The 26423-nt window shown below is 38.7% G+C and overlaps 1 protein-coding gene across 2 annotated transcripts in view; it reads right to left on the bottom strand.

The window, feature by feature from the left end:
• acss3 (acyl-CoA synthetase short chain family member 3) overlaps positions 1–26423 on the bottom strand; it is a 92686-nt gene that overhangs the window by 12441 nt on the left and 53822 nt on the right. The window contains exons 4-16 of one of the 2 annotated variants that reach the window (XM_073059612.1): positions 25611–25745; positions 23964–24104; positions 22814–22894; positions 22633–22728; positions 20084–20235; positions 13893–13996; positions 10778–10873; positions 7525–7545; positions 5882–5945; positions 2607–2688; positions 715–837; positions 469–568; positions 189–364 (exon numbers count right to left, since the gene is read on the bottom strand). In XM_073059612.1, the coding sequence (XP_072915713.1) occupies positions 189–364; positions 469–568; positions 715–837; positions 2607–2688; positions 5882–5945; positions 7525–7545; positions 10778–10873; positions 13893–13996; positions 20084–20235; positions 22633–22728; positions 22814–22894; positions 23964–24104; positions 25611–25745 (1371 nt within the window). The remainder of the gene's footprint in view (positions 1–188; positions 365–468; positions 569–714; positions 838–2606; positions 2689–5881; positions 5946–7524; positions 7546–10777; positions 10874–13892; positions 13997–20083; positions 20236–22632; positions 22729–22813; positions 22895–23963; positions 24105–25610; positions 25746–26423) is intronic. The other variant, XM_073059613.1, reaches the window with a different exon arrangement.

Genomic DNA, 26423 nt, shown 5'->3' with positions numbered 1-26423 from the left:
CCATATTTACTTTGAAACTAATGGCATTGTGATCACTAGATGTGAAGTGTTCCCCTTCACAAACTACTTATTCATATTTCAGAACAACAACAAAGCTCCAGGTAAGAAAACCTGAGTAAACCCATAAAAGTCCTCAATTTTCCAGCATTGTATTAACTTATATTTAAAACAATCAAACGTGAACTTACTGAGAAAGGCTTGCCATTTATAACTGCTGAAAGTGCCGATCGAGGTATCTTGCCAGAACGTGTCTTTGGTAACTCCGGTACAAAAACTGTTTTCCTGAATGCAGCGACTGGACCAATGGAATCTCGAACAATTTTAACTATCTCTTCTGAAAGTTTTTCAGTTGTCTCAGTTACACCTGTTCATACATAATTTTATGTAGAAAAATGTGATTACCTTGTTTCTCTGCTATGTAAACTGAAGCTGTGTAGCACTGAAAGGTGAGATTAATCATCCCCCTACCGGTCTTTAAAACACACAAGGCTAGTGGAACATGTCCCTTTACAGGATCCTCGAAGGCCAGCACTGCACAGTCTGCTACTGCTGGGTGAGTGATAATCGACTGAAAGAATGTCAATAAATATATTCAATATATTATATCGAGTTATTTTAATTTAAAAAAATAAGTAATTCATGACAAAATACTGCTATCAGTTAACTACAAGAAAGTTTGAGTTAAGATTAAGAGAAAATATTAAGTAATTTTACCTCTTCAATAGCTCCAGCTGAAATCCTATGACCTGCAACATTTATTACATCATCCACCCGAGACATGACGTACAAATATCCATTATTATCCATATAGCCAGCGTCCATTGTATCATAGTAACCCTGGATTGACATAAAAGTTTTAAAAAAATGGATGGAAGTTCACTCTAACTGATGCCATTCTGTTGAATTATCATTATGAGTTGTACGTGAGTGTAGTTTATGAATAAGCCCCAATTTTTTAAGTATCAACACAGCCTCTCAAGTAAAGCAAAAATAAAGGTACCAAGCTACTGATTACCGGTTCGATTCATGTTAGTACACTGTTAGTAGCCTGGTTATTCTCTATTTAAGTTCTAGCACTAACTACGTGACCTACACCAGTAAAGCTGCTGGGTTATAGAGTCAGTTGAACAGTACGGAAACAGACTTTACAACCTACTACATCCATGCCAACCACTGTGCCCATCTAAGTTAATCCTGGTTTCCAATGTAGTTCCATATCCTTCCATACCTTATCTATTCAAGTGCTTGTCTCAATGCCTCTTAAAAATTGTGACAGTATGTCTGTCATCCCTCTTGCCTCAGACATATGCCCTCTTGCTTTTGACACCCCTACTCCTCAATTTTATCTATCTCGCTGTCAGGTAAGCCCTCTGCCTCCTTCATGCCAAGGAAATCCATCACATCCAATTGCTTCCCCATGACTGAAATCCACCAGCCCTAGAAACATCCTGGTGAGTCTCTTCTGCAACCTCTCCAGTACAACCACTCCTATAGCGTGGCAACCAAAACTGCACACAATACGCCCAGTGTAGCCAATCCAAATGTCTATAATCACAATACTTACATTCTATGTCCTGGCAAGCATGCCATATGCTTTCTTCGCCGTCTTAACTACCATTCTAGTTATCACTTTAAGGGAATTATGGACTTGAACCCAAGGTCCCTCTGTTCATCAACATTCCTTAGTATCCAATTCTGTACATCCTAACCTTGTGACTTCCTAAAATGTATCATCTTGCACTTGTCAGGATTAAATTCCATCTGCAATATTCTGTCCAAGTTTCCAAACAATCCATGTTCTGCTGTAATCTTAGACAACCTTTTTTGTTATTAACGACACCAGCAATTTTCATGTTATGCACAAACTTACTAGACACATTCCTACATTCACAGCCAAGTCATTAATATACTTCATGAAGAACAAAGGTCCCAGCATCCATCCCTTTGACACACCACTGATCATGGACTCCCAATTAGAACAGCATCTTGCCATTACTACCCTCTGCCTATCACTTAGCCGATTTTGGATCCAAAGAAATAAACAAGCATGCTCATGCTGGCAATCCTGGAATCTGAGGAACTGCTGTTTCAGGCCACTCAGCAATACAAACACATAACTGAAGGAAGGGTGAATTTGTAATTCAGGAATGTTGTGAAGAGAAAGGGAATCTTGGCTTGATGAATCATTGTAGCCCAGGAGAGCAGAGAACCATTTTCACTTTTGACAGTTCAAGCCGCATTCTTGATTTTCAGTTCTGATGATGACCACTGTCAGGTTGACTAAATAAATGCTGCATTTTCATGCTTAAAGGAAAAGCTTCTTATCATCCAGTGGGTCCTCTCTTGTCTGCTAAAAGGAATAAATTAACTTTGGATTGAGCTTGTATGGTCTGAAACAATAGGATATAGAAGGAATTATTTTCCTTCTCACCTGCTTCTGCTGCAGGATGGGGGGGGGAGGGGGGCTTGAAGTGCCTTCTAGATTTCAAGAACTCTATTTCAAACACCAGCATTAACACTTTCATATTAAGCATCCAAAAATCCAATCCACTCATCTTGTAAACTGCATTTAATAGTAAGTGATTTTCATAAAGTATCATACTTACTGGATATTTAGTAAAGTAAAGCTCTTTAAAACACTTGTCATTTTCCCAAAGTGTTGTCAACGAACCTGGAGGCAAAGGTAACCTTAAAGGAAACAATGGCATTAAAACAGGAAAACTAGCTTGTAATAAGCAGAAATGGAAACAAGCCAGTACTATTATTATGCTAATACAAAAAATGTTGTATATATTCAGCAGGTTTTCACCAGAATTAGGGAAAGTTAAAAGTGAAACAGCAGCCTTGAAATTTGTCTGACATTAAAATTGCATTAGCAATCCTTCCATGATTTCATGAAGCGCTTTTTCAAAACTAAAGGACCAAATTTATTCACACCTATCCAAATTATTAGTCACACATAATTCTACTGATCCAGGAACAACTGGCATTGGGGTTTGAATTTCTATTGATAACACCTGTTCTGAGACCTCAGGAAGTTACTTTTAAAAAGCCATGCCACAATATAATCAGCACTTTTTAATTAAGAGGGAATGTCAGTAAGGAATGAGTGCATATTGCTGTGATGTTAGCTGGATATCACGGTCCTCCCCAAGGGAACCTGCATGAGCATCTGAAGGACAGCGCACTCAGCAGGCAACCTCCTTGTCAAAGCCTCTCATGACAGGAGGTTACCAGGGAAGCTTCTGTAAGGTCACACTGTCAGCAATTTTAGAAGCCATACCATAGCCAAATGCCTCATGCAAGTAAAAACATAAAAGTTCCATTGACCTATTGACATTTGCAAAGCAGTGACATTTTATGGCAATTTTCTGTGGAGGTTGCCTGCAAGGATCCTGGTGTAAGGTTTGAATGAAGGTGGCTGTCTTTGAGTATAGTATAACCATTAGTTGGCGTTTATGTGGTTTAAAAAACAACAGCTTTTCCACACTGTTCTCAGAACCAGTCAGAGTGATCTTGCATGCTGAGAAATGCCACTTTATACTTTGCTGCTCAGTGTCGTGTTAAAAGCTTAGCATAGCCTGAAGTGGACAACTCTCCATTTCTGATACATGTGACTTCTGCATTCAAACCAGCAAGTGGAATTGGTCTGCAGTGTTTTTTTTCCTCTATCCCTATGAGAGAAGTGTGCAAATTGAGTCAGGTTAACATAGTTGAAAGTCTCCTCAGAAAGCTATTTCTGAGATTTCTGAGATTTGGGTGAATAGAACATGAGAAAACTAATGCTAAGGTTCACAAATTCCATACAGCAGTAAATCCAAGTTTACTCACATCTGATTTTAACACATTCAGAAAATATGAGTAACATTAACACAATTATTTCATCTGTACATTTTCTCTTTTTTTGGGGACAATGATGAAATTCAAAGGCCATTTTAGCTTTTATTATTTTTTCCTTGCTGCCAAATTAATATGTGATTGAAATTGTATTTTTCCATGTTAACTACAGAAAACTATATCACACAATGTGACTAGACACGACATTGCTGCGTCACTTACACCGATGTCAACTGAGATGGAGACATTCCCAAATACCCATATTATTGCAAATATTCATTAGAAAATGTCACATCTGTTATTTGTCCTTTGTTATGAGTTACAACATGTTTATTTAAACTTTTAAACTGAAGCTACCAATTTTTTTTTGATCATTTAGAATTTTATGTAAAATTTTAATCCATGTCTTTTTAGTGCAAATGCTTAATTCACATTGCTCAAATTTAATTTTGGCTGAAAATTATTTCCATATGATGAGCTGTGGCACCAAGGAAGGCTTATAATACTGAAGTCAATGAGGAAGGTGTAATCTCTGTGGGCTCCAAACATACCCACTGAAAATCCAAATTCCAGCATCCTTGGCAAACAACTTCAAAAACACAATCTCCTTCATAAAAAGGTGTCATAGAATTGAATCCTGATGATTTTGAAATTCTTCAGACACTCATTCACACAGTACAAAAACTGGCAGGCAATGACACTGGACTTGGACAATCTATAAATAATTGCCTGCTCATGACATAAAAAGACACAATTGCCGAATCTCTCTCCATAAACATCCATTGGACTACATAGGATTTTTAAAATTTCATTCAATGATAGGCAATTCCTTCCCTCATTTCTCATCAACTGAGAAGGCAGATAATGAGTCTGGACTCCTTTACAGGGTAAAATGGGTAAAAACAATAATGTTTTTACTTGAAGGACATCACTGAACCAAATGAGTTCCTGCCACAATCCAATGGTCTGAGCTTACCATTACTGAAACCATCTTTTAAGGTCCAGATATTATTTTAATTTTAAATTCCCCAACAACCATTTTGGGATTTGAACACACATCCCTCGATAAATAGTCCAGAACTCAGACTGCTGGTCCAATAACATAACCAGACCGCAAAGCTACAAAAACTCCACAAGTGCAAAATAGTCTCTTCTACAAGACAGAAATCATGATTTTGGTGGAATATAAGAGATACACTTTCCTCAGTGCTTCTGCAGCCACACAAGTCAATAACAGCAGGAATAGGTCCCCTAGCTCAAGCCTACCCTGCCATTTGATATAATAACAACTGATCTTTTTTTTGACTCAGCTCTTCTTCTTTGCCATTTCTCTAAACCTCCAACTGCACAATCTGTCAAAGCATCTGTTCAATAGCCTTTACAACCACTTACTCTAGCATCGGTGTACTGTGGCTATGTTGCATAAGAATTACAACACAGCAACACCTCAAAAACCCACAGCCTCTGTCACCATTGTGGACAAGGGAAGTGGTGGATACGAACATCATGATTCCTCCAAATCATTTTGCTCGGACAAAAGCTGCCATTTCTTAACCTCAATATTGGAAACATATGTCCAATTATTTATGGAAATACCTCTCACTACCATCATTCAAGGTCAACTAAAATAGTTAAAAAAAAGTCATACCCACAACCCCAAGAAATATACTCAGACATATGGTCAGATTCACGTGTAATTACTTATTCTTAAGAATGGCATGGTCTAGACTAAAACTGAAGAACTGATCCTTGTGTGTTTGAAGACCTAATAATATTTCTGAACAAAATAAACTATTCACAATAAAAACATTTGCAAGAATAAGCCATGCAATAGCTTTTCATTCTTTACATTCAAAGTCGATGCTTTCAGTACTCTTCTATTACGTTCCTGCATATCAATCAATAGCTCTGCTGCCACTCATGTGGGCCCCCCTGGGGTGGTATCCTATTACAAAAGTTGAGGGCTTCTTCTCCCAAACAGGCCCCTCCTGTTAAGACGGAACAACAATGTCGAAAGCACACTGGAAAAGTAATTAGCACTCACTTGACCGCAATATTCCCCAGTTCATTGCGGTTCACTTCTTTCATGTCATGGCCCAAAATCACTGCTATAAATTGAATAGAATATGAAGTCATGTTAATAAAACCAGATTAAACGTTGATCATCCAAATAAATTAATACCTGATCACAATTATTACAGGTCTTGATGTTTACTTTTAATGTGGCTGTTTTGGAAATTAAGTACCTTTAATAACCAAATTAACCATACTACTGGAAACCTATCAAAAGTTATATTTAAAAACTTTTTTTGTGGATATCAACAAAATAAATACAAAGAAAATCTCTGATATCCAAAGTCATGAACTAGAAAAATACATCAGTCAGAATAATTTGTTTTTCTTTATAGTGATTCACTGATTGAACAACTATATCACGGTTTCCAGGCCATTATGATAAGAATCATGAAAGGAGGTTAAATAGTTCAAATGTGACATGCACTGGGATAGGGTATACTAGTGCTGTGATCAATGCCAGTTTTCACCCTGGACAATTCTGCCAATAATTGTGTTTTTTCTTTCACCCACTTTAAAACATTTACACTTAATTAATTATTTTTTAAATTAATTATGTGCTCTGGTCTTAAAGGTGGTTATCAAAATATCCTTTCTGCCACACCTATTCCTGTGTTATGAAGTACGAAGGTAAAGCGGCAGGATAGAGTAGTGGTTAGCACAAAGCTTTACAGTACCAGTGACGCAGGTTCCATTCCCACTGCTGCCTGTAAGGAGTTTGTACATTCTCCCCATAACTGTGTGGCTTTCCTCCAGGTGCTGCAGTTTCCTCCCACAGTCCAAAGATGTACCAGTGGGTAAGTTAATTGGTCATTGCATATTGTCCCGTGATTAGGTTAGGATTAAATCGGGGGATTGCTGGGTGACACAGCTCGAAGGGTTAGAAAGGCCCATTCGGCAGTTATCTCAATAAATAAATCAGATTTATAAAGCACATAACTATCTATGCAGCTTGATTTTTTTATTTTGTATGATTTCAAAACACTTAACTGTCCTGAATAATTTGGACTGCAATTTGGTGCATTGCTCCTTTTTGTGATATGTGACATCAATACATTACAAACACAAAACTTCATTTTAATCTACAAAGACAGACATTTATGAAAGCATTTAGCACAGCAATGGGACAAAACAAAAGGAAATATCTAAGCTGGAATTGCTACATGATGGTGAGGCTCACCTGATATAATGTGTATCATTATTGAGACAGTTTTAATGTTAAACTACACCAGCATTGGAATCAGAGTTTAAGGTGTCACATTAATTATCTGATATTCTACACCCTGTAGATAGCTTTACACAAATTATCATTTATCAGTGATTGTATGTACTCAAATTGATAGGCCAAAGGTGTGCAATACAAATTTTCACCATACTGTTGTGCTTTTAGAGTAAAAATGAAAGAACAGATGGAAAAATCCAGGAAGGATGGCATAGACTTTACAAAAAACGATTGGCATTTCCCCAGATTAGTGAGACCAGTCTCAGATTCCCACTTGTGCACAAGACAGCAAATATCAGTTGCTCTTCACCAGCCTTTTGTGAATGTTACTGGAACATTGGAATCCTAATGGAAACCAATGGTAGAATGCAAATCTGTGGCAAGTTTACAACCTTTGTCACTGGGGAATCCACCTGCAAAACATACATCAGGTTAGACCAGTGAAGGCGGGGCATCTGCATTCCTTTGAACAGAAAAAGACAAATCACATAGTTAAATGCTATGTAGGAGATAATTTACATTCATTAATTGTTTAGTCAGGTCTTAATTTTTTGAAGAACTTTTTAAGGTTATATTTTAAAATGTGCCAATGTATTTGATTTTTCTGTGTGATTTTTAGTAATTTTTAGATCAATGACATTTTGTATATTCTGCAGACAGCTATCTGGGAATCCACAAGCTGTGCTTTTATTTAGCTGGTTTATAAACTGCCTTTAGAAAATGCCATCTACAAAAGCCAGGCTCTCCTGCCACATAACACTCCAATAAGGTGAATCAGACCAGTACCTATCAGCAAAATGAGTGTGGGGAAGCCTAGGTAGGAGACTACTGGTGGGGAAATTTGGGCTTAAGTGATTTTAATTCAAGAAATCTGAAATTCTGGATTTAAATAAAAATGGACTTGGAAATGTATATTTGCCTAAAGGTTGTTTTCTGTCAAAATTTTATTAATCAAATGCAACATGAGTTATCATGTTCAGTTTTGGGCACCACACACAAGGAAAAATGCAAAGACATTTCAGAAGGTGTTGAAGGGAATTTACTAAAAAATTATTACAGGGATAATAGGGTTTACTTAGCATGAATAGATTGGAGAGGCTGAAAGAACATTTGATGGAGGAGTTTATAAGCATGAAGTATATTGACAAAGAAGTCAAAGACAATGTGATATAGATGGCACCCTCAACATTATAGTGAAAAATATCTTTGTAAATCAATGACATTACAGTGAAAATATGAAAATTGTACATTTGAAAAAAGTCAGATACTCAGATAAACACAGCTGTACCAACACTGAAAAGCTTAATGCCATATAATACAATGCACATTACTGGTACTCCAGTTTCAAAAAGACAGTGCTCCTCCAGTACAATCACCAATAGAAATTTACCTATACAATGCAATGCAGAAAGCTACCAATCCTTCTTCCACAGCACCTCTAAAAGAATCAACTGAACTCAAGCAACATGCATAAAATTTTACAGGAACTTAGCAAATCAAGCAGCATCTATGGAGGAGAATAAGCAGTCTACATTTCAGAATGAGATCTTTCATCAGGACTGATGAAGGGTCTCAGCCTATGGCAACTATTTATTTCCCTCCATAGATGCCGCCTGACTTGCTGAGTTCCTCCAGCGTTGTGTATGTTGCTCAAAATTTCCAGCCTTTGCCGTAACCAAACTTAAGGATTTCTTATCAGCTAAACTGATACACCAATTTCTCCAAGTTTCTGGTTTGAATATTATTTTTACTTTAAATATCACTGTCCACTTTTTCAAACTTCTAAATGGCACTTTTTAAACAGAAATGACAACAGCTCAAAGAGGGGTGTTATTGCCATCCTTTCAAGCATAATACGGGATTAATTTGGGCTGAAACGGCGACTGTACTCTTTTCCTAGATGCTGCCTGGACTGCTGAGTTCCTCCAGTATTTTGTGTGTGAAGTTCAAATTCAAATTTATTTTTCATTCAAACCTACATGAATAACCATGTCAAACAAAATAGCTTTATTCCGGGGCCAAGGTGAAGAACACATGGCATATACAAGTACGCAAGCACATATAAGACAGCAGTAAAATACAGTCTCATAAAAAATATATAGTCCAAATCCCAGAGTCCATAAATGTTGCAGCAGTCTGCAGTCGAGGACAATACAGCTTGTATTCTGCCAAGCAAACACTGGGGGGCAGCACTAACTCCAGCATGGATGCTATGCCACACCGCCTCTGGCACTCCAGTGGAGCTCCCAACTACAACATCTTCCCTGGGCAGCTACGAACAGGTGACACTGCGGTTTGAGGCCTAGTGCTTGCTACAACTGAGTCCGTACAGCTCCCCAACCATCCACCCCTGCTGTTCACCAATAAACCAAAGAATTTTGATCTTCAGCACTCCACATCACCAATGTCCAACAAGGTCTTCCGATCCACAAAAAAACAACTAAAATGATCACTGTTAACTTGCACATCTCCTCTTATTGACACCTCTCCACTGCAGGCAGCATCACAGTCCACACCGAGTCCAGCTCCTTCAGTTTCTCTGCCAATGAGCATCTCACTGATGAGGAAGACCTGCAGTACCTTAAGTTCTTAATGTCCAGTAAGGTCTAGCGATTGTAAAAAAAAAACCTTTAAAAAAGACAATAACACCTTTGGCTGACCTCCGCGGAAGAAGACACTGTGTCTGAGCACACCGCCATGTTACCAGAAGAATGAGGAGTAACCTTACTGAAAAATCTATTATCTGAAGGGGGACTGACAGGGTAGATTTTGAAATGTTTTCAATGGTTCAATTAATAACAGAGAATGCATACAATATACAACCTGAAATTCTTTCTCTCTGTAGGCATCCTCAAATCAGAAAAAAAAACCCAAAGAATGAATGATAGGAAAACATTAGAACCCCAAAGACCCCTCCTGCCTCTCTCGCATAAGCAAGAGCAAAGCATCAACCCTTCCCCACCTGCCTCAGCAGAAGCAGCAGCCTCCCTTCAGCCAGGATGCAAACACAGCAAAGCCCCCAAACAGACCATGATCTACAGTCCATGAAAACCCACTGTTCATCCGAATACATTAACATGCCACAGGCACTGTCGCTCACTAACAAGGGAGAGAGAGGTATCCAAGACAAGAGACCAACAGTGGGAGAGTTTCAACAAAGACATAACTACAAAAATCAAGTTCTACTTATTTAAGACTTTGAGTTATATTAAAAAATTCTCACAAAGAATGGTAAATCTCTCAAACTTTGCCACTATTTCTGTCACATTATATTAAATGACAAGGTAGACTTGAAGGGCCTGGTGGCCTACTCCTGCACCTATATTCTTGTGAATGTAACAAAGATATAATACCCAGTAATTTCAAATCTGGCAAATGCTTACAAGCTGTTTATTTCACTTTACATTAACTGATATGATTTGTGCTGGAAAGGACTTTAGTCCAAAAATCATTAGAAATTACCACAAACCATTATAATCTGAAAATATGGAAGCTGGTTTTAAAAACACAGAACTTTAAAAGTCAGATCTTTCATAACCCGAGATATGTTTATACATTCATTGTTGCTAATTCCTCTCGAAGTAAACTTTAGAACATAAAAGGATGCAAACCAATTGCCCACAAAAAATGAATAAGATACTATACCATTATATCCTGGAACAGGTCTTCCAGCTTGTCCAGGAGGAGGATTTAGAGAGTTCCCGAGACCTATACAAGATGCACTTATTGGAGACCCTGTTTCTGTTGAAATTTTAAAAAAAGAACTATTACAAACGTTTGTATATTCAGGCTCTAACAAGGTATAATATGTTTTCTGATTTAGGTATGAGAAGTTAAATATAATTTTCATCCCTGTTTTCAAAGTCCTTTATGGTTTCATTCCTCCCTATCACTCAATCCCTTTCAGCCCTACAACCTTTCTAGACATTTACCATCCTCCATACAATATTTTGTATACTCCCAACTACTGCTCTGTAAGTGGTGACTGTGCACCATTAAACTCAGCCAGTCCTTCCCTAAACTTCTCCATCTTTCTGATAAAGATCATTCTTAAAAATCTACCTCTTCTACCTTTCAAGCTCCAACTTTGCATCATTTTATTAAAAGTAGCTGTCTGGACCAAGCAGCTGCTACTGTGTGGTTTAACTCATTATTTTCATCCTCCTCTTCATAGCATACACGCCTTACAAAAAAATATCCAAATGAACAAAATACCCCACCAAACATGATAAGAGCTATATTACTAGTTACACTGCAATTCCTTTGAATACAGTGCTGTAAGCATTTCTGCAATGTTCAAGCACTTTAACCATCTTCACTGATGTCAGAAGAGCAATTTCACTGCACATCCTGCAACAAGGTTTAAATTCCCTACAGTGCATTATCATAACTCGGTGTTGCCTACATAAAGAAAATATTCTTCCATCTATATTGATTGTTGCCTATCAGCTTAACCCATATATAGATTTGAATGAGCCAAAATATATAAAGTGAATAAAACAAAAACACATAACTAATGTTGGTGACTGATAAATCCTTGCACTGGAATTTCCTGATATGCATTCTAAACACAATGTTGATGCCAGTCCATAGATGTCAACCAAATCCCAGCTTACCTGCAAACTGATTTACAGAAAAATGAACCAAGTACAGGGAGGCAAGGGGAGAGTAACACAGAGTCGGAGAGAGAGCTCTGAGTCTTTTAAAAGCTACATGTCTACCTCCAATTATTGATGAAATACATCCAGAAGCTAAGGTTTTCTACATCATTGGTGTTAGATTAGTTACCTTTAGTGAGGCCAACCACAGCTATACACTGGCTTGTACTCTGTCTAAAGTCCGAACACCCCAGCCCCTCAGGATCATTGCAAGTCGCACTGGTGTGTCCCATTTCAGTCTGTACCTTGATACTGTACAAGGGAGGTCACTGATGCACTCCACTCAGGCAGTCTAGATTTCATTTCTTTCTCCTTGTCACCCACGCTTTCTGAAAGCCTGCCTAAGGTTTACAGATAGGCAGAATACAAACATGGTGGTGTAGTGTCTGCCCATCTCTCCTCATCTGGATCCCACTATCACTTGCTTGTTCTTACTTCACCTTTTTATATTGGCTATCTTTCAGTCTAGATCAGGGGTTCCAACCTGTGGTCCACAGACCCCTAGATTTATGTCGGGTCCATTGCTGAGAAAAGGTTGGGAACCCCTGCTTTGATGAAGAGGCACAAGCTGGAACACTGACTTCCCATCTCCCTCCACAAATGCTGCCTGATCTACTGAGTTCCTCCATTATTTTGTTTGATGCACCAGATTTCAGCATCATCATTCTCTTGTCCACACATACAGTTGTTCAAGTAAGAACTCATTTATAGTGTAGTATGGCCACACGGAAACCATTATACTGTACTTAACACAGAAAATTTTGCATAAGTTCATCCAAAGGGTGTCCTTTATGATACATTACCTGTCACCACTAGTATGGGCTAATAATTATCCATGCTGAATGTGTTCATATCTTCTGGATAGGGCATTATCGCTATTTGATTTTCATCACTGTCCCGTGTTGCAGCAGTGCTGTAACATCTTCAAGCGGTGGAGCAAACTGGTCAAAGACCGGCTTCTTTGACACTCAAAGCCTTAAGGAACAGCCAGGATTAGCATAGGATGAACATGGCTTCAAGTATTTTAACCTTATTAATTATACGAGGGGTGATTGATAAGTTTGTGGCCTAAGGTAGAAGGAGCCAATTTTAGAAAACCTAGCACATTTATTTTTCATCATAGTCCCCTCCTACACTTACACACACAGTCCAGCGGTCGTGGACCATACGGATTTTGAACCTCCAGAAAGTGTCCACAGCAGGGGTGATTGATAAGTTTGTGGCCTAGGGTAGAAGGAGATGAGTTATACAGCTCTCATTACATGCACGTGCAGTTCAACTCTTTGAGTGATTATGCAGAAAGTTTGAGGTTAATAACTCATCTCCTTCTAGCTTAGGCCACAAACTTATCAGTCACCCCGGATGAGTTATTAACTTCAAACTTTCTGCATAATCACTCAAAGAGTTGAACTGCATGTGCTTGTAACAAGAGCTGTGTAACTCATCTCGTTCTACCTTGGGCCACAAACTTATCAATCACCCCTGCTGTGGACACTTTCTGGAGGTCCAAGATCCGTATGGTCCACGACCGCTGGACTGTGTGTAAATGTAGGAAGGAACTATGTTGAAAAATAAATGTGCTAAGTTTTCTAAAATTGACTCTTCATACCTTAGGCTATGAACTTATCAATCACCCCTCGTACATTAGCATCCTCTATATTCTGGCATCTCATCCTTCCATTAAATATTAATCTGCCCTACACCATTCAGAACTGAAGGTGACGGAGCTGCAGAGCACTTAACTGATCCTTTGGTTGTGGGACCACCTGCCTCTCTCTTTTGCATTCTGCAGCCTTTCCGCTGGAGGTTCAACAGGTGGGAATCTTATTTCCCCCTCTCAATAATGGTGTCCCTGGCATGGCCTTCTCCACTCCTTATTGAACTTAGCGTGGTGTCCCCAGCATGATGGCAATGGTAGAGTGAGAACCAGGAAGGGATTGATGGGATAACTCTGCTTGGAGGCAGCACAGAGTTGACAGGCTCAGTGGCTTCTCTTGTGCCTTAATGTCTGAATCCTTGCACCTCTGAAGAGAACATTTCATGTACTTTGTGCAGGTGATAATAACACACTACAAATAACTATTAATATCAACAATACTCACCTGTTTGCCACCAATGATCTAGAACGGGAACATTGAGGATTTGTTTGGCCCATTTCAAAGTATCTAGATCGCAATGCTCCCCAGCCACAAATAAAGTCCGGAATCTGGAGTAAAAACATTAATGGTATGACACAAAGGAAAGAATTTTTTTTTTTTTTTTTTAAAGATTTCTTGCACCCTGATCTTCCCATACTTTGGCTTCCTATAGCGTTCCTAAGAAACTAGAGGCATTTTTGAAAAACAGAACAAACAAGAAAATAGAGCAGGTGTAGGCCAATTGACCCACAAAACCCACACGTCCTTTCAAAATTATCTTGGCTGATCTGCCCAGTTCCCCTGGTCCTACTATTTCCTTGTCTTTCAAATCTTTATTTATTTATTTACTTATTTATTTATTAAATTTTTTAAAAAATTACAAAGAATAAATGTAATGATAAAATAGTGAAAGAGAAAAAAATATTGACCCTCCCCCCTTAAACCCTTATCTAAAGAAAGAAAAAAAAAGCTCCTTGGAGTTCAAAATAATTTTAATTTTAATTTTTACTTTTCCCAATTACTTTATAATTTTATCTTCAAAGGACCTATGTACTTAATCCTATCTTTTGTAGGTATGGGAGCCAAATTTTCAAAAATATATCATATTCATTTCTTAGGTTATATGTAATTTTTTCAAGTGGAATACAACTATATATTTCATTATTCCAACGATCCATAGTTAAATATAAGTCAGATTTCCAAGTAACTGCGATAACTTTTTTGGCTACTGCCAATGCAATTTTTATAAATTTTTTCTGATACTTATTCAATTTAAGTTTCGGTATTGTCCCTTCAATGTCTCCTAATAAAAATAATATTGGACTATGTGGGAGTTGTACTCCAGTAATTTGTTCCAATAAAAGAATTAGATTTATCCAAAATGATTGAATTTTAAAACAAGACCAAGTAGAATGTAAAAAAGTACCAATTTCTTGATTACATCGAAAACATTGGTCAGACATATTTGAATTTAATCTATTTATTTTCCGTGGTGTTATATATAATTGATGTAAAAAATTATATTGTACTAATCTAGGTTGAACATTTATTGTATTTATCATACTATCAGAACATAATCTTGACCAGTTTTTTCCATCAATTTTAATATTCAAATCAGATTCCCATTTTTGTCTTGATTTATGAATTCCTGATTTAATTGTCTGTTTTTGAATCAAATTGTACATACAGGATGTAAATTTTTAAATTTTTCCTTTTTGAATTAATATTTCTATTTCGCTAGGTTTTGGCATTAACATTGTTTGACCCAGCTTTTCTCGTAAATAAGCCTTTAATTGAAAATAACAGAAAAGAGTGTTGTTTGATATTTTATATTTATTTTTTAATTGATCAAATGACATCAATATACCTCCTTCAAAACAATCACCTATATATTTAATCCCCTTTTGGAATCAATTATGTAAAAGTTTATTATCCATTGTAAAAGAATAAGCCTATTTTGAATTAAAGTTCTTTTTGCTAATAAAGATTTCTTTATCTCATCGTCCATATTTACCTTATTCCATAAATCAATCAAGTGTCTTAATATAGGAGATTCTTTTTTTTCCCGTATCCATTTGGATTCCCATTTATATATAAAATCTTCTGATATGTTTTCTCCTATCTTATCTAATTCTATTCTAATCCATGCCAGTTTTTCTTCATCAAAAAAAGACACAATAAATCTAAGTTGATTTGCTTTATAATAATTCTTAAAATTTGGAAGTTGTAACCCTCCTAAATCAAATTTACATGTCAATTTTTCCAATGATATTCTTGACATCTTTCCTTTCCAAAGAAATTTCCTTACATATTTATTCAATTCTTGAAAGAACTTCTGAGGCAATTGTATTGGTAAAGTTTGGAATAAATATTGCAATCTAGGAAATATATTCATTTTTACAGCATTAACTCTACCTATTAATGTTATTGGTAACATCATCCATTTATCAAGATCCTCTTTTTTTTAATAATGGCAAATAATTTTGTTTATATAAATTTTTTACATCATTATCAACTCTTATACCTAAATATTTTATCCCATTTATTGGCCATCGAAATTGAGTTACTAATCGACATTGATTATAATTTCCCTTGGTAAGGGGTAAAATTTCACTTTTATCCCAATTTACTTTATACCCTGATATTTTCCCATATTCTTCCAATCTAAAAGAGAGTCTTTGCAAAGATTGCAATGGGTTTGTAAAATAAATCAAAACATCATCAGCAAATGTTAATCTTATATTCTTCTTGATTAACTCTAAAGCCCACAATGTCTGAATCTGTTCTAATTAATTCAGCTAATGGTTCTATAGCCAATACAAATAAAGCAGGTGATAATGGGCAGCCTTGTCTAGTTGACCTCGTTAAGCAAAATGGTGTTGAAATCTGACCATTTGTAACTACTTTAGCTTGAGGATTAGTATTTAAGGTTTTAATCCATTTTATAAAAGATTTTCCTAACTCATATTTTTCCAATACCTTAAATAAAAAATCCCATTCCAATCTATCAAATGCTTTTTCTGCATCCAAAGCAACTGCCACACTCATTTCCTCTCTTTTTTGTGCCAAATGAATTATACTAAGTAACCGGGTTATATTATCCGTTGATTGTCTATTTTTAATAAAACCTGTTTGATCCATATGTATTAATTTTGGTAAATATTTAGATATTCTATTAGATAAAATTGTTGCTATTATTTTATAATCTGTATTCAACAAAGAAATAGGCCTATATGATGTTGGTTTTAAAGGATCTCTATCTTTTTTTGGCAATACAGTTATGATCGCTGTTGAAAAAGATTGTGGGAGTTTATGCATTCTTTCCACTTATATTAATTCCATAAAAGGAGGAATTAATAAATCTTTAAATTTTTTTATAAAATTCAGGAGGAAAACCATCTTCTCCTGGGGAATTATTACTCTGAAGTGATCCTAAAGCTTCTTCAACCTCTTTTAATGTAAAGGGGTCTTTCAAATCTTTACCTAATTCCTTTTCAAAAGCCCTCACGACCACATTCCCGAGATTCATCACCTTCTGAAAGTTTCCATTGTTTATCTAAGTTGCCTGACAGTGACCATCTCTAAAGGTAAGAAATGGAGAGAAAATTCAAAAATCTGAGGTGCAAAGATCTTGTGCAGGATTTCCTGTAAATTAATTTCCAGGCTGAGTCGGTGGTGAGGGAAGCAAATGCAATGTTAGCATTCATTTCAAAAGGAAAAGAATATAAAAGCAAGGTTGAGGCTTTATAAAGAACTGATGAGGCATCATTTGGAGCACTGGGAATAGTTTTGAACCCCTTATCTTAGGAAAGCATGTGCTGACACTGGAGAGGGCTCAAAGAAAGTTCACGGGGTTGAAAGGCTTATCATAACAAGAGCATTTGATGACTCTGGACTTGTACTCACTGGAATTTAGAAGAATGAGGGGAGACCTCATTGAATCCTATTGAATTTTGAAAGGCCTCGATACAACGGATGTGAAGAGGATGTTTCCTATGGTGGGGGAGATTAGGACCAGAGGACACAGCCTCAGAATAGAGTGGTGTCCTTTTAGAATGGAGATGAGGAGGGATTTCTTTAGCCAGAAAGTGGTGAAACTGTGGAATTCATTGCCATATGTGGCCATGGAGGCCAAGCCATTGGGTATATTTAAGACAGAGGTTGATAGATTCTTGATCAGTCAGGGCATGAAGGTATATGGGAGAAGGGAGGAGATTGGGGCTCAGAGGGAAAATGGATCAGCCATGATGAAATGGCACAGCAAACTTGATGGCAAACCAGCCTAATTCTGCTCCTTTATCTCATCTCTAATGGAAATCCAATCACCCCTCCACTGAAGCCACAGTGACCAATGAACCCGAGTTCATTAAACATAATGCAACCGCCCCGAGCATTCACTACACCCCAAAATCATTGCAATGCCTGTCTCGTGCCATAATCTGTTTCCTAGTCAGCACTCACTGTTACGAACCCCAGTTTCAACACCTGGCACAGTACGTAATGTACGTGAATCTGTGTGTTATGTACCCCAGTATCAATTCTTAGCAGAGTACGTGATGTACTGGAAATCTGTGACTTTGTTTCTTGCTAGTATCACGCAATGACCTATCCCAACAATATAAAAGCAGCCGCACAGATTGCTCTGGAGACACACTTTGGGGAGAGACCCACTTTGGTGGAGAGTCATGGTGTTTGGACAGCAGAGTCGTTAGTGAGAGTGAAGAGTGCAAGCTTCGATCAAACCCAGAAGGGAGTGGGTGATCGATGATGCTGTGCATTTCGGAGGTGACTGACATTTCGTAATCCAAACGTGGATTTCTGGCACTCACTGTGGTGACCCCTGCAAAGTCTCGGGTGTGGGGCGACCAGCCCTAGAAAAGGGGTTTCTCCTGTCAGTTACATGGTGAAATTCTCACTTTTTGTGGACTCTTCTTCCACTGTAAAGGTACGGTGGCAGCTTTGTGAGATCAGCACTCGAGAGGTACTGTGTGTGTCCGCCAAATCGCCTTTGGAAAGGTACAGTGGCCGTTTCAGTGTACCTCTGCACGACTCGCTTCTTCGCTGTATTTTGAATCTCCATCTTCAAGATCGTCATTTCGCTACACTTCAAAACTAAAAGTCTCTCCTATCAATTCCCTCATGAGTCCCTTGACTGACATGCTGAGACTGTGCTCCAGATTCTGTTAAGAATCGTTTCGAAGTTTAATCGTTTGGGAGCTATAGACGCATAGTGCTGTTAACTTCATTTTAAGTTAGTCGCTTGTTTAATTTTCCATGTTTCTGCTTGGGTGTTAATAAACTTAGTTGTTTTGCAATAATTCCCTGACTCTGTTCCACATCTATTATTGCTGTTTCCACGTAACATCACAAAAGCCACGAGATGCCCCACTTAAAAGGGCATTAAGTTTGGTTCTCTGACACCTGTCATGTGGATTCCAGGTCACACAACATATTCACCTGGCAGCCTCATCCCTATTCCTGTGTGACCAATCATTCAAAATGTTGGAGCTGCTCACGGTAGCAGTGCTTTTCACTATCCAAACATCACAGGCATTAGGAAGGTGGGTCCTCACCTTTAACGGCAATTAAGGATGTTTACTGGAACTGCCTACAGAATTACATTCCCTTGAGAGTCAACAATTGCCATCCATCCCTTTGCTGCTGACTTCACTGTCTCTGCTTGAGTAGAAACCACAAACACAGGAACTTAGCAATCCAGTATTCCACAATTAAGTATAACTATTCAAATCAAATCCACATTATTGCTAAACACTTTTGTGGTGTCCATTTGTGCCTGAAACCACTGACCCCGTTCAGTTTAATGAGCTGCCAGAGCAGCAGCCATCCAGAGAATACTACCACCCTTCTCACTCCCTCTTGGATTCTTCAGCTGCTATCCCTACTTTCTCCGGCAGCAACTCTTCCTCCATACAACCTCCACCTCTCCCCAAACCCCTCCTGTCTCCCTCTCTCCATTTCCTCTCCTAACATCTTCTTTTTGCACTTTCTAGTTCATATTGTTTCAAATGTGATTAAAGCTGCTATTGACATACTTGCTTTTAATTCACGCGATTAACCACGATTAGCTTGAGTTTAATGCTACAATGTTAAAGGTGTTGACCATGACTTGCTACATTATATTGTAATGTTACAGTGTTAATAATGTTAGCAACAGCCACGTGCAGCTCACTTCCTGATGTCAGCATCAGGAATTCAGTTGATAAGAAATTAAATGTGTTTCCACATTATACAGAATACAGCCCACTTCGTGTTGACAGAGCCAGCGCATGTTTCTCTAGTTCTTTTCCCTGCATTTTTTAATCACAGGGTATTTAAAATCAATCCCCATATGGTTTCAAGCAGGTCTGAAAGCAATTTTGACCAACCTGACCACAGCCAAAGTAAAGCAAGTGCAGGACCTTTCACCCTAAGGCTGCATAAACTCTGTTGGCTTAGAAATCTAACACATATTTCTCTACACTCTATCCATCTATTCTTTGCTAAATATAGACCCTTCCATGTGCCAAGAAACCACATCAAGCTCACCATGCAAAATGACCCTGGCATTCCAACATCAGATCAACTGAAGGAAGTAAACTGCAGTGCGGTTTAAACAGTAATGTTCATTTCAGTTTCCTAAGCCAGGGAAGAGTCACCTTGGAAAATGGTACTGTCTTCCAAGCACAGCCTCGGGGTCCTGCTGACGAATTACTCGCAGTGCTGTAGGTGCAGTGAATAAAGCTACCACGCCATGGTCAGATAGCAAGCGGAAATATGCTCCGGCATCTGGGGTCCCAACAGGCTTCCCCTGCAAAGAGGAACAAATAATTCAATAGGCTATTCAGCCCATCGTTCTTGGTCCATCTTTCAGTAAGGTCACATAGCTCATCTTTTACTTCAAGTCGCTATCCTGCCCTGACACCATATTGCTCAACTCCTTCACTGCCTAAAAATCTACCTCCCCACCACTGAGCACATCTACATGGAACACTGTCACAGGAAAGCAGCATCCATCATCAAGGACCCCCATCACCCAGGTCATGCTCTCTTTTCACTGCTGCCATCAGGAAGAAGGTACAGGAGCTTCATCACTCGCACCACCAGGTTTAGAAACAGTTGCTCCCCCTCAAACATTAGCCTCTGGAACAAAGGAGATAACTTCACTTGCCCCATCATTGAAATGTTCCAACAACCAATGGACTCACTTTCAAAGTCTCTTCATCTTGCGCTCTCGATATTTATTGTTTATTTATTTATATCACTGTTTCTTCTTTTGCACAGTTTGTTGTCTTCTGCACTCTGGTTGAAAATCCTAGTTGGGTGGTCTTTCATCGATTCTGTTAGTTATTATTCTATAGATTTGTTGAGTATGCCCACAAAAAAATAAATCCCAGGGTTGTATATGGTTTGATATATGTACTTTGATAATAAAATGTACTTTGAACTTTGAATAAACATAGAGATCGAGCCTCTTCAGAACATTTGGATAGAGCACAGGAAATGGATTCTGGCAGAGCCTATGAGCAAAAATCATTAATTTTCCATGGGACACATTAATTCACCTCTTTTTGCTGTGAGCTTTGCTCCCCCCTTATGGTATGTGAAAATGCAGTACCTCCACTCGTCAGCAATTGCAACGATAGGCTCTGCACAGGCAATGACATCATCACACACACGGCTGACAACAACCACAAACATCTGAGGTTCTAATCCCCAGTGGCGAGATTTCAACCACAGGCACGCATTCTGGTTTAGGGAGGAAAAGGCTTTTGTGCATTTTCTGTGCATAAAAATAGAGCTAAAATAAGAATACAAGAGCTTAAACAAAACTAGGAGGCGCTTTGATTTGATCCATCATTCAATAAAACCATGGCTGAGCTTTTATTTCAGTACCACTTTTCTACATTAACTATATTTCCCTTACTATCTGAAAATCCAGTCATTTCTAACTTTAGTACACTCTGTTAAAAGCTTTCTGCATGGTGAACTCACGGGTTCAGAAGCCTTAGAGTGAAGATATCTATTTCTCTCTGTTCTGAATGACTGACCCTTTGAAAATATGTCCCCTGCACATACATTCATAGAGTCATAGAGCACTGGAGTACAGAAAGAGGCCCTTTGGCCCATCTAACCCATACCAATACGTCAACTCAGAATCTACCTTGTCAAGCTCATGAGAATTTTATTCTTTGGGTGATTGCCTACAGAGTGACCACCAGCAGATATTTTTAATCTTACACTGAATGTCAGTATGTTAAGAAAAACAGAAACACGGCATGTCAGGTAGAATCTCTCATCAGAAAATTTGCTCAGAGTCTCTAGAATTTGAAACACAAGGAAGTCTGCAGATGCTGGAAATCCAAAGCAACACACACAAAATGCTGGAGGAACTCAGCAGGTCAGACGGCATCGATAGAAATTAATGAACTGTCAACATTTCACACCTTCAGAACTGAAAAAAAAAGGAAGGGGGAAGACACCAGAAAATAAAGACTGGACTGGACTGGACTGAAAAAGAGGGGAGGAGGCTAGCTAGAAGATGGTAGGTAAGCCAGGTGGGTCGGAAAGGTAAAGAACCGGAGAAGAAGGAATCTGATAGGAGAGGAGAGTGGACCATAGGATAAAGGGAAGGAGGAGGGGACCCAGGGGGAGATGATTGGCAGGTGAAAGGAGGTAAGAGGCCAGAGTGGGGAACAAAAGAAGAGGGGAGGGGAGAGAATTATTTTTTACCAGGAGAAATTAATGTTCATGCCATCAGGTTGGAGGCTACCCAGACAGAATATAAGGTGTTGCTCCTCCACCCGGAGGGTGGCCTGGTTGTGACACAGGGGGAGGCTGTGGACTGACATGTCGGAATGGGAGTGGGATGGGAATCAGAATTTAAATGTTTAGCCACCAGCAAGTTCCACTTTTGCCAGATGGAGCGGAGGAGCTTGATGAAGCGGTCCCCAAATTTACTTCAGATCTCCGAAATCTAGAGATTGCAGAACACTAATTACTTTGATTCACTGGATAATTATTTTTTCACTTCTCTATCATTGCAGCACTCAAGAAATTTGAAATACTCCTTACTCTCTTAAATCCAGATCAATTACAATGGCACAATTGGAGACCTGATGCACTCATCATTCAAGGTCTATAATGCTCCTCTTTGCAACCTCTTCTGCAAAAACACAAGATATCATAATACTCTCCTTCCACCAACCTCATACAAGATGGACGTATTCCCATGAAGAAGAGGTGCATAGCAAATATAAGAATGTCCTACTACCCAACCCAGGTCAGAAGCAGCCCACCAAACCTGGAAAATACAAAATAAAAAGTCTTTATGTTATATAATGTAGCTCCAGAGACAATTTTGCAGAAGTAAGAGAAGCAAACTTTACCTCACCAGGTTTAAGACCGTACACTTTTGACATGGTCCATTTAAGCATTACGCTGTATCCCCCAGATGCACGAACAACTCCCTGAGAAATAGACACAAGACAGGTCTGTAGATGCTAGAAATCCTAAGCAACACACACACAAAATGCTGGAGGAACTCCGCAGGTCGTTCAATATCTATGGAAATGAACAGATCGTCAACGTTTCAGGCCGAGACCCCTCTTCAGGACTGAGAAGGAAGGAGGAAGATGCCAGAATAAAGGGGGGGGGGGAGGGGAAAGAGGCTAAGGGAAGGTGAAGCTGGGTGAGTGGGAAAGGTCATGGGCTGGAGAAGAAAGAATCTGGTAAGAGAGGCAAGTAGACCATAGGAGAAAGGGAAGGAGGAGGGAACACAGGGGAAGTAATAGTAGGTGAGAAGTAAAATGTCAGAGCCGGGAATAAACGAAGGGATCGGGGTAATTTGTTTACTGGAAGGAGAAATCAATATTTTTGCTTTCAGGTTGGAGGGTACCCAGACGGAATATAAGGTGTTGCTGCTCCACCATGAATGTGGCTTCATCTTGGCACAAAAATAGTTTAACAATCAACCCCATTTATTGTGCATACTCCATCTCTTGTGAGAAGGCATCAGCACATTACATATTCTCTTTGCATCCCTAGATTATAGAAGTGAAAAGAAACCAGTGTTTCAGTGACTGAAGGAGGCTGGAACTGTGTGACTGTGCATGATAGAAAAGGTTATTTAGCTAAGGGCAGAACTGGTTCAGTTGCTTGCTCTCAAGTTTGAACAGCCTGCTGTCTTTCAATTATACTGAGATGAATAATCATTTGATTTGCTATAAGGCATTTTTCAGTCGACTCGCAGAGGAAGTCAGTACTAGCCAACCATGGAAGAAGAATGAACACCATTTGAATGCACATACCTAGATGAAACGAGAGAAAATGCAGTGTGTTCTTCGCTGATATTGATAGCTTTCACTCTCTGGTTATTACAGTCATCATTCTCCTGATAATTTTAAATTTTAAGTCCACAAACTCAGCATTTGTTGCGTATTTTAAAATAAGCACACATCCCGTCCTATCATTTTAAGATGCTTTACGCAGTTTCCACTAGGAAAATCCAAGCCACGTCAGGGGAATTGAAATTTATACCTTTGGCGTTCCTGTTGTTCCCGAAGTGTAAAGAACGTACAAGGGATGGTCTGAAGATACAGGGACACAGTCATGGCATTGAGCAGCGGAAACCTCTTCATCCCAGTCTAGCCCACGACCACAGGTCAAATGAACTCTCTCCTACGACATAATTTAAAAATAGAACTAGAAGAACAGTACATAATTGTACTACACAGTCTATTAAACTTATAATCTTTAGTTGCATTAGTGCTTATTGATAGATAATTGCTATATAACTAATTCCACAATCACCATCTGACCGTGGCCTGTTTAAACTGCAATAAAATAATAAGTCAATGGGAATTATCAATTTCCTACCATACCAACAACATAGAATCTTCCTTTTTTTTTTGAAGATAAAGGCCTTGACTTTACATTTTTACACCATCATACATCATGAACCCATTTCATATAATGAATAAAAAAATAATTTGTGCATTTGAATACATTCCCACAAACACTATGGCTGTACAATGAATTGACTTTCACACCTACAGAATGACTTCTTGCTTATTATGACACAGGAGACCGATGGAGGTGTGCGAATCTACATTATCACGTCCCTTGCAATTTATTTATTTCTCTATGTTACACTTTCCTGTATCTGCAACACTCCATCCCACATTCTGGCTTTTTTTCTTCTACCTCAACGTATGTGAGGTAGCAAAAGCAAAAAGCTTTTCACAGGATCGAAGTAGATGTGGCAACAATAAACCAACACCAAAACCACATTCTTTAAATGGGAGCAAAAAAATGGCCCGATGAAGGGTCTCGGCATGAAACATCAACTGTTCATTCTTCTTTATAGATGCCGCCTGACCTGCAGAGTTCCTTTGGCATTTTGGGAGTGTGTTACTCTGGATTTCCAGCACCTATTGTGCAGTAAAGATGGCAAGGACTCTACATTACACGGTACGATCTGAATGATATCTACATGGCTGCTTCATAACAGGATTCAATCAAAGATAAGTGTTTTAAGGTACCCAAAGTGGCTCATCACATCAGCTGAGCTTGTAGACCAGAAACCTGCTTGGGTTGACTCTTGCTGATTGGGAATTAGCTAATCTCAGCTGACCTAACCTAGAGCATGGAAGAAGAACAGACATCACTTCTGGATTTGGAGCAAGGTATCTGACAGTCCCATTCTTTTCAGTGACCAGTTACTGAGAACAACCACTTACATTTGCAAGGTAGCACAGCAGTGAGTGCTGCTGTTTCTCAGCAACAGGAACCTAAGCTTAATCCTGCCCTTGCGTGCTGCAGTTTGCCCTCTCCCCCTACAACCACACAGATTTTTGCCAGCTGCTCCGATTTCCTCACACATCCCAAAGATGGTGATTAGTTGTGGTAGACAGATAATGTTATAGTGAAGGTACAATCTAACATCGTGTGAGAGAGGATTCCCTTCAGGAAAATGAGAGGATCGATGGGATAGCTCTGGCAATGGGCTGAATGGCCTCCTATGGCATAATAAGTGAAAAAGGAGATCATTCTAAATGAGAAATATGACAAAGATGCATGACTGTTAAGTACAGAAATAATGAAAGATTTCACAAAATTGTTAAAGCAGATTCCAGAGGTGCAAGTTTCATATGAAAATGACAACAGGTTGAATTTAACACTCACCATGTTAGGTCGATTGTAAATGATGACTTTTTCTGGCTTGTGTTCAGCAATTTCCAAAGCTTTTTCCAGCAGTGGTATGTACGCTATTCTTCTTGATGGCTCAATTCCAAATGATGCTGTGACAATCAGTTTGGGCTACAGTGTAGGGGAACAGATGTGATTCACTTAATGGAGAGAGTATTTTCTTTAAAAACTAACTATGAATGACATCAATATGTATTTATCCTTCGCTTTTAGCACCGTGTAATATCTAATAGATAGATAGATAGATACTTTATTCATCCCCATGGGGAAATTCAACTTTTTTCCAATGTCCCATACACTTGTTGTAGCATAACTAATTACATACAATACTTAACTCAGTAAAAAAATATTATATGCATCTAAATCACTATCTCAAAAAGCATTAATAATAGCTTTTAAAAAGTTCTTAAGTCCTGGCGGTAGAATTGTAAAGCCTAATGGCATTGGGGAGTATTGACCTCTTCATCCTGTCTGAGGAGCATTGCATCGATAGTAACCTGTCGCTGAAACTGCTTCTCTGTCTCTGGATGGTGCTATGTAGAGAATGTTCAGAGTTATCCATAATTGACCGTAGCCTACTCAGCGCCCTTCGCTCAGCTACCGATGTTAAACTCTCCAGTACTTTGCCCACGACAGAGCCCGCCTTCTTTACCAGCTTATTAAGACGTGAGGCGTCCCTCTTCTTAATGCTTCCTCCCCAACATGCCACCACAAAGAAGAGGGCGCTCTCCACAACTGACCTATAGAACATCTTCAGCATCTCACTACAGACATTGAATGACGCCAACC

This window comes from Hemitrygon akajei, chromosome 10 (assembly GCF_048418815.1).
Source record: "Hemitrygon akajei chromosome 10, sHemAka1.3, whole genome shotgun sequence".
Lineage (NCBI taxonomy): Eukaryota > Metazoa > Chordata > Chondrichthyes > Myliobatiformes > Dasyatidae > Hemitrygon > Hemitrygon akajei.
Note: the sequence above shows the minus strand (reverse complement) of the source record. Positions and strands in the feature narration are given on the sequence as shown.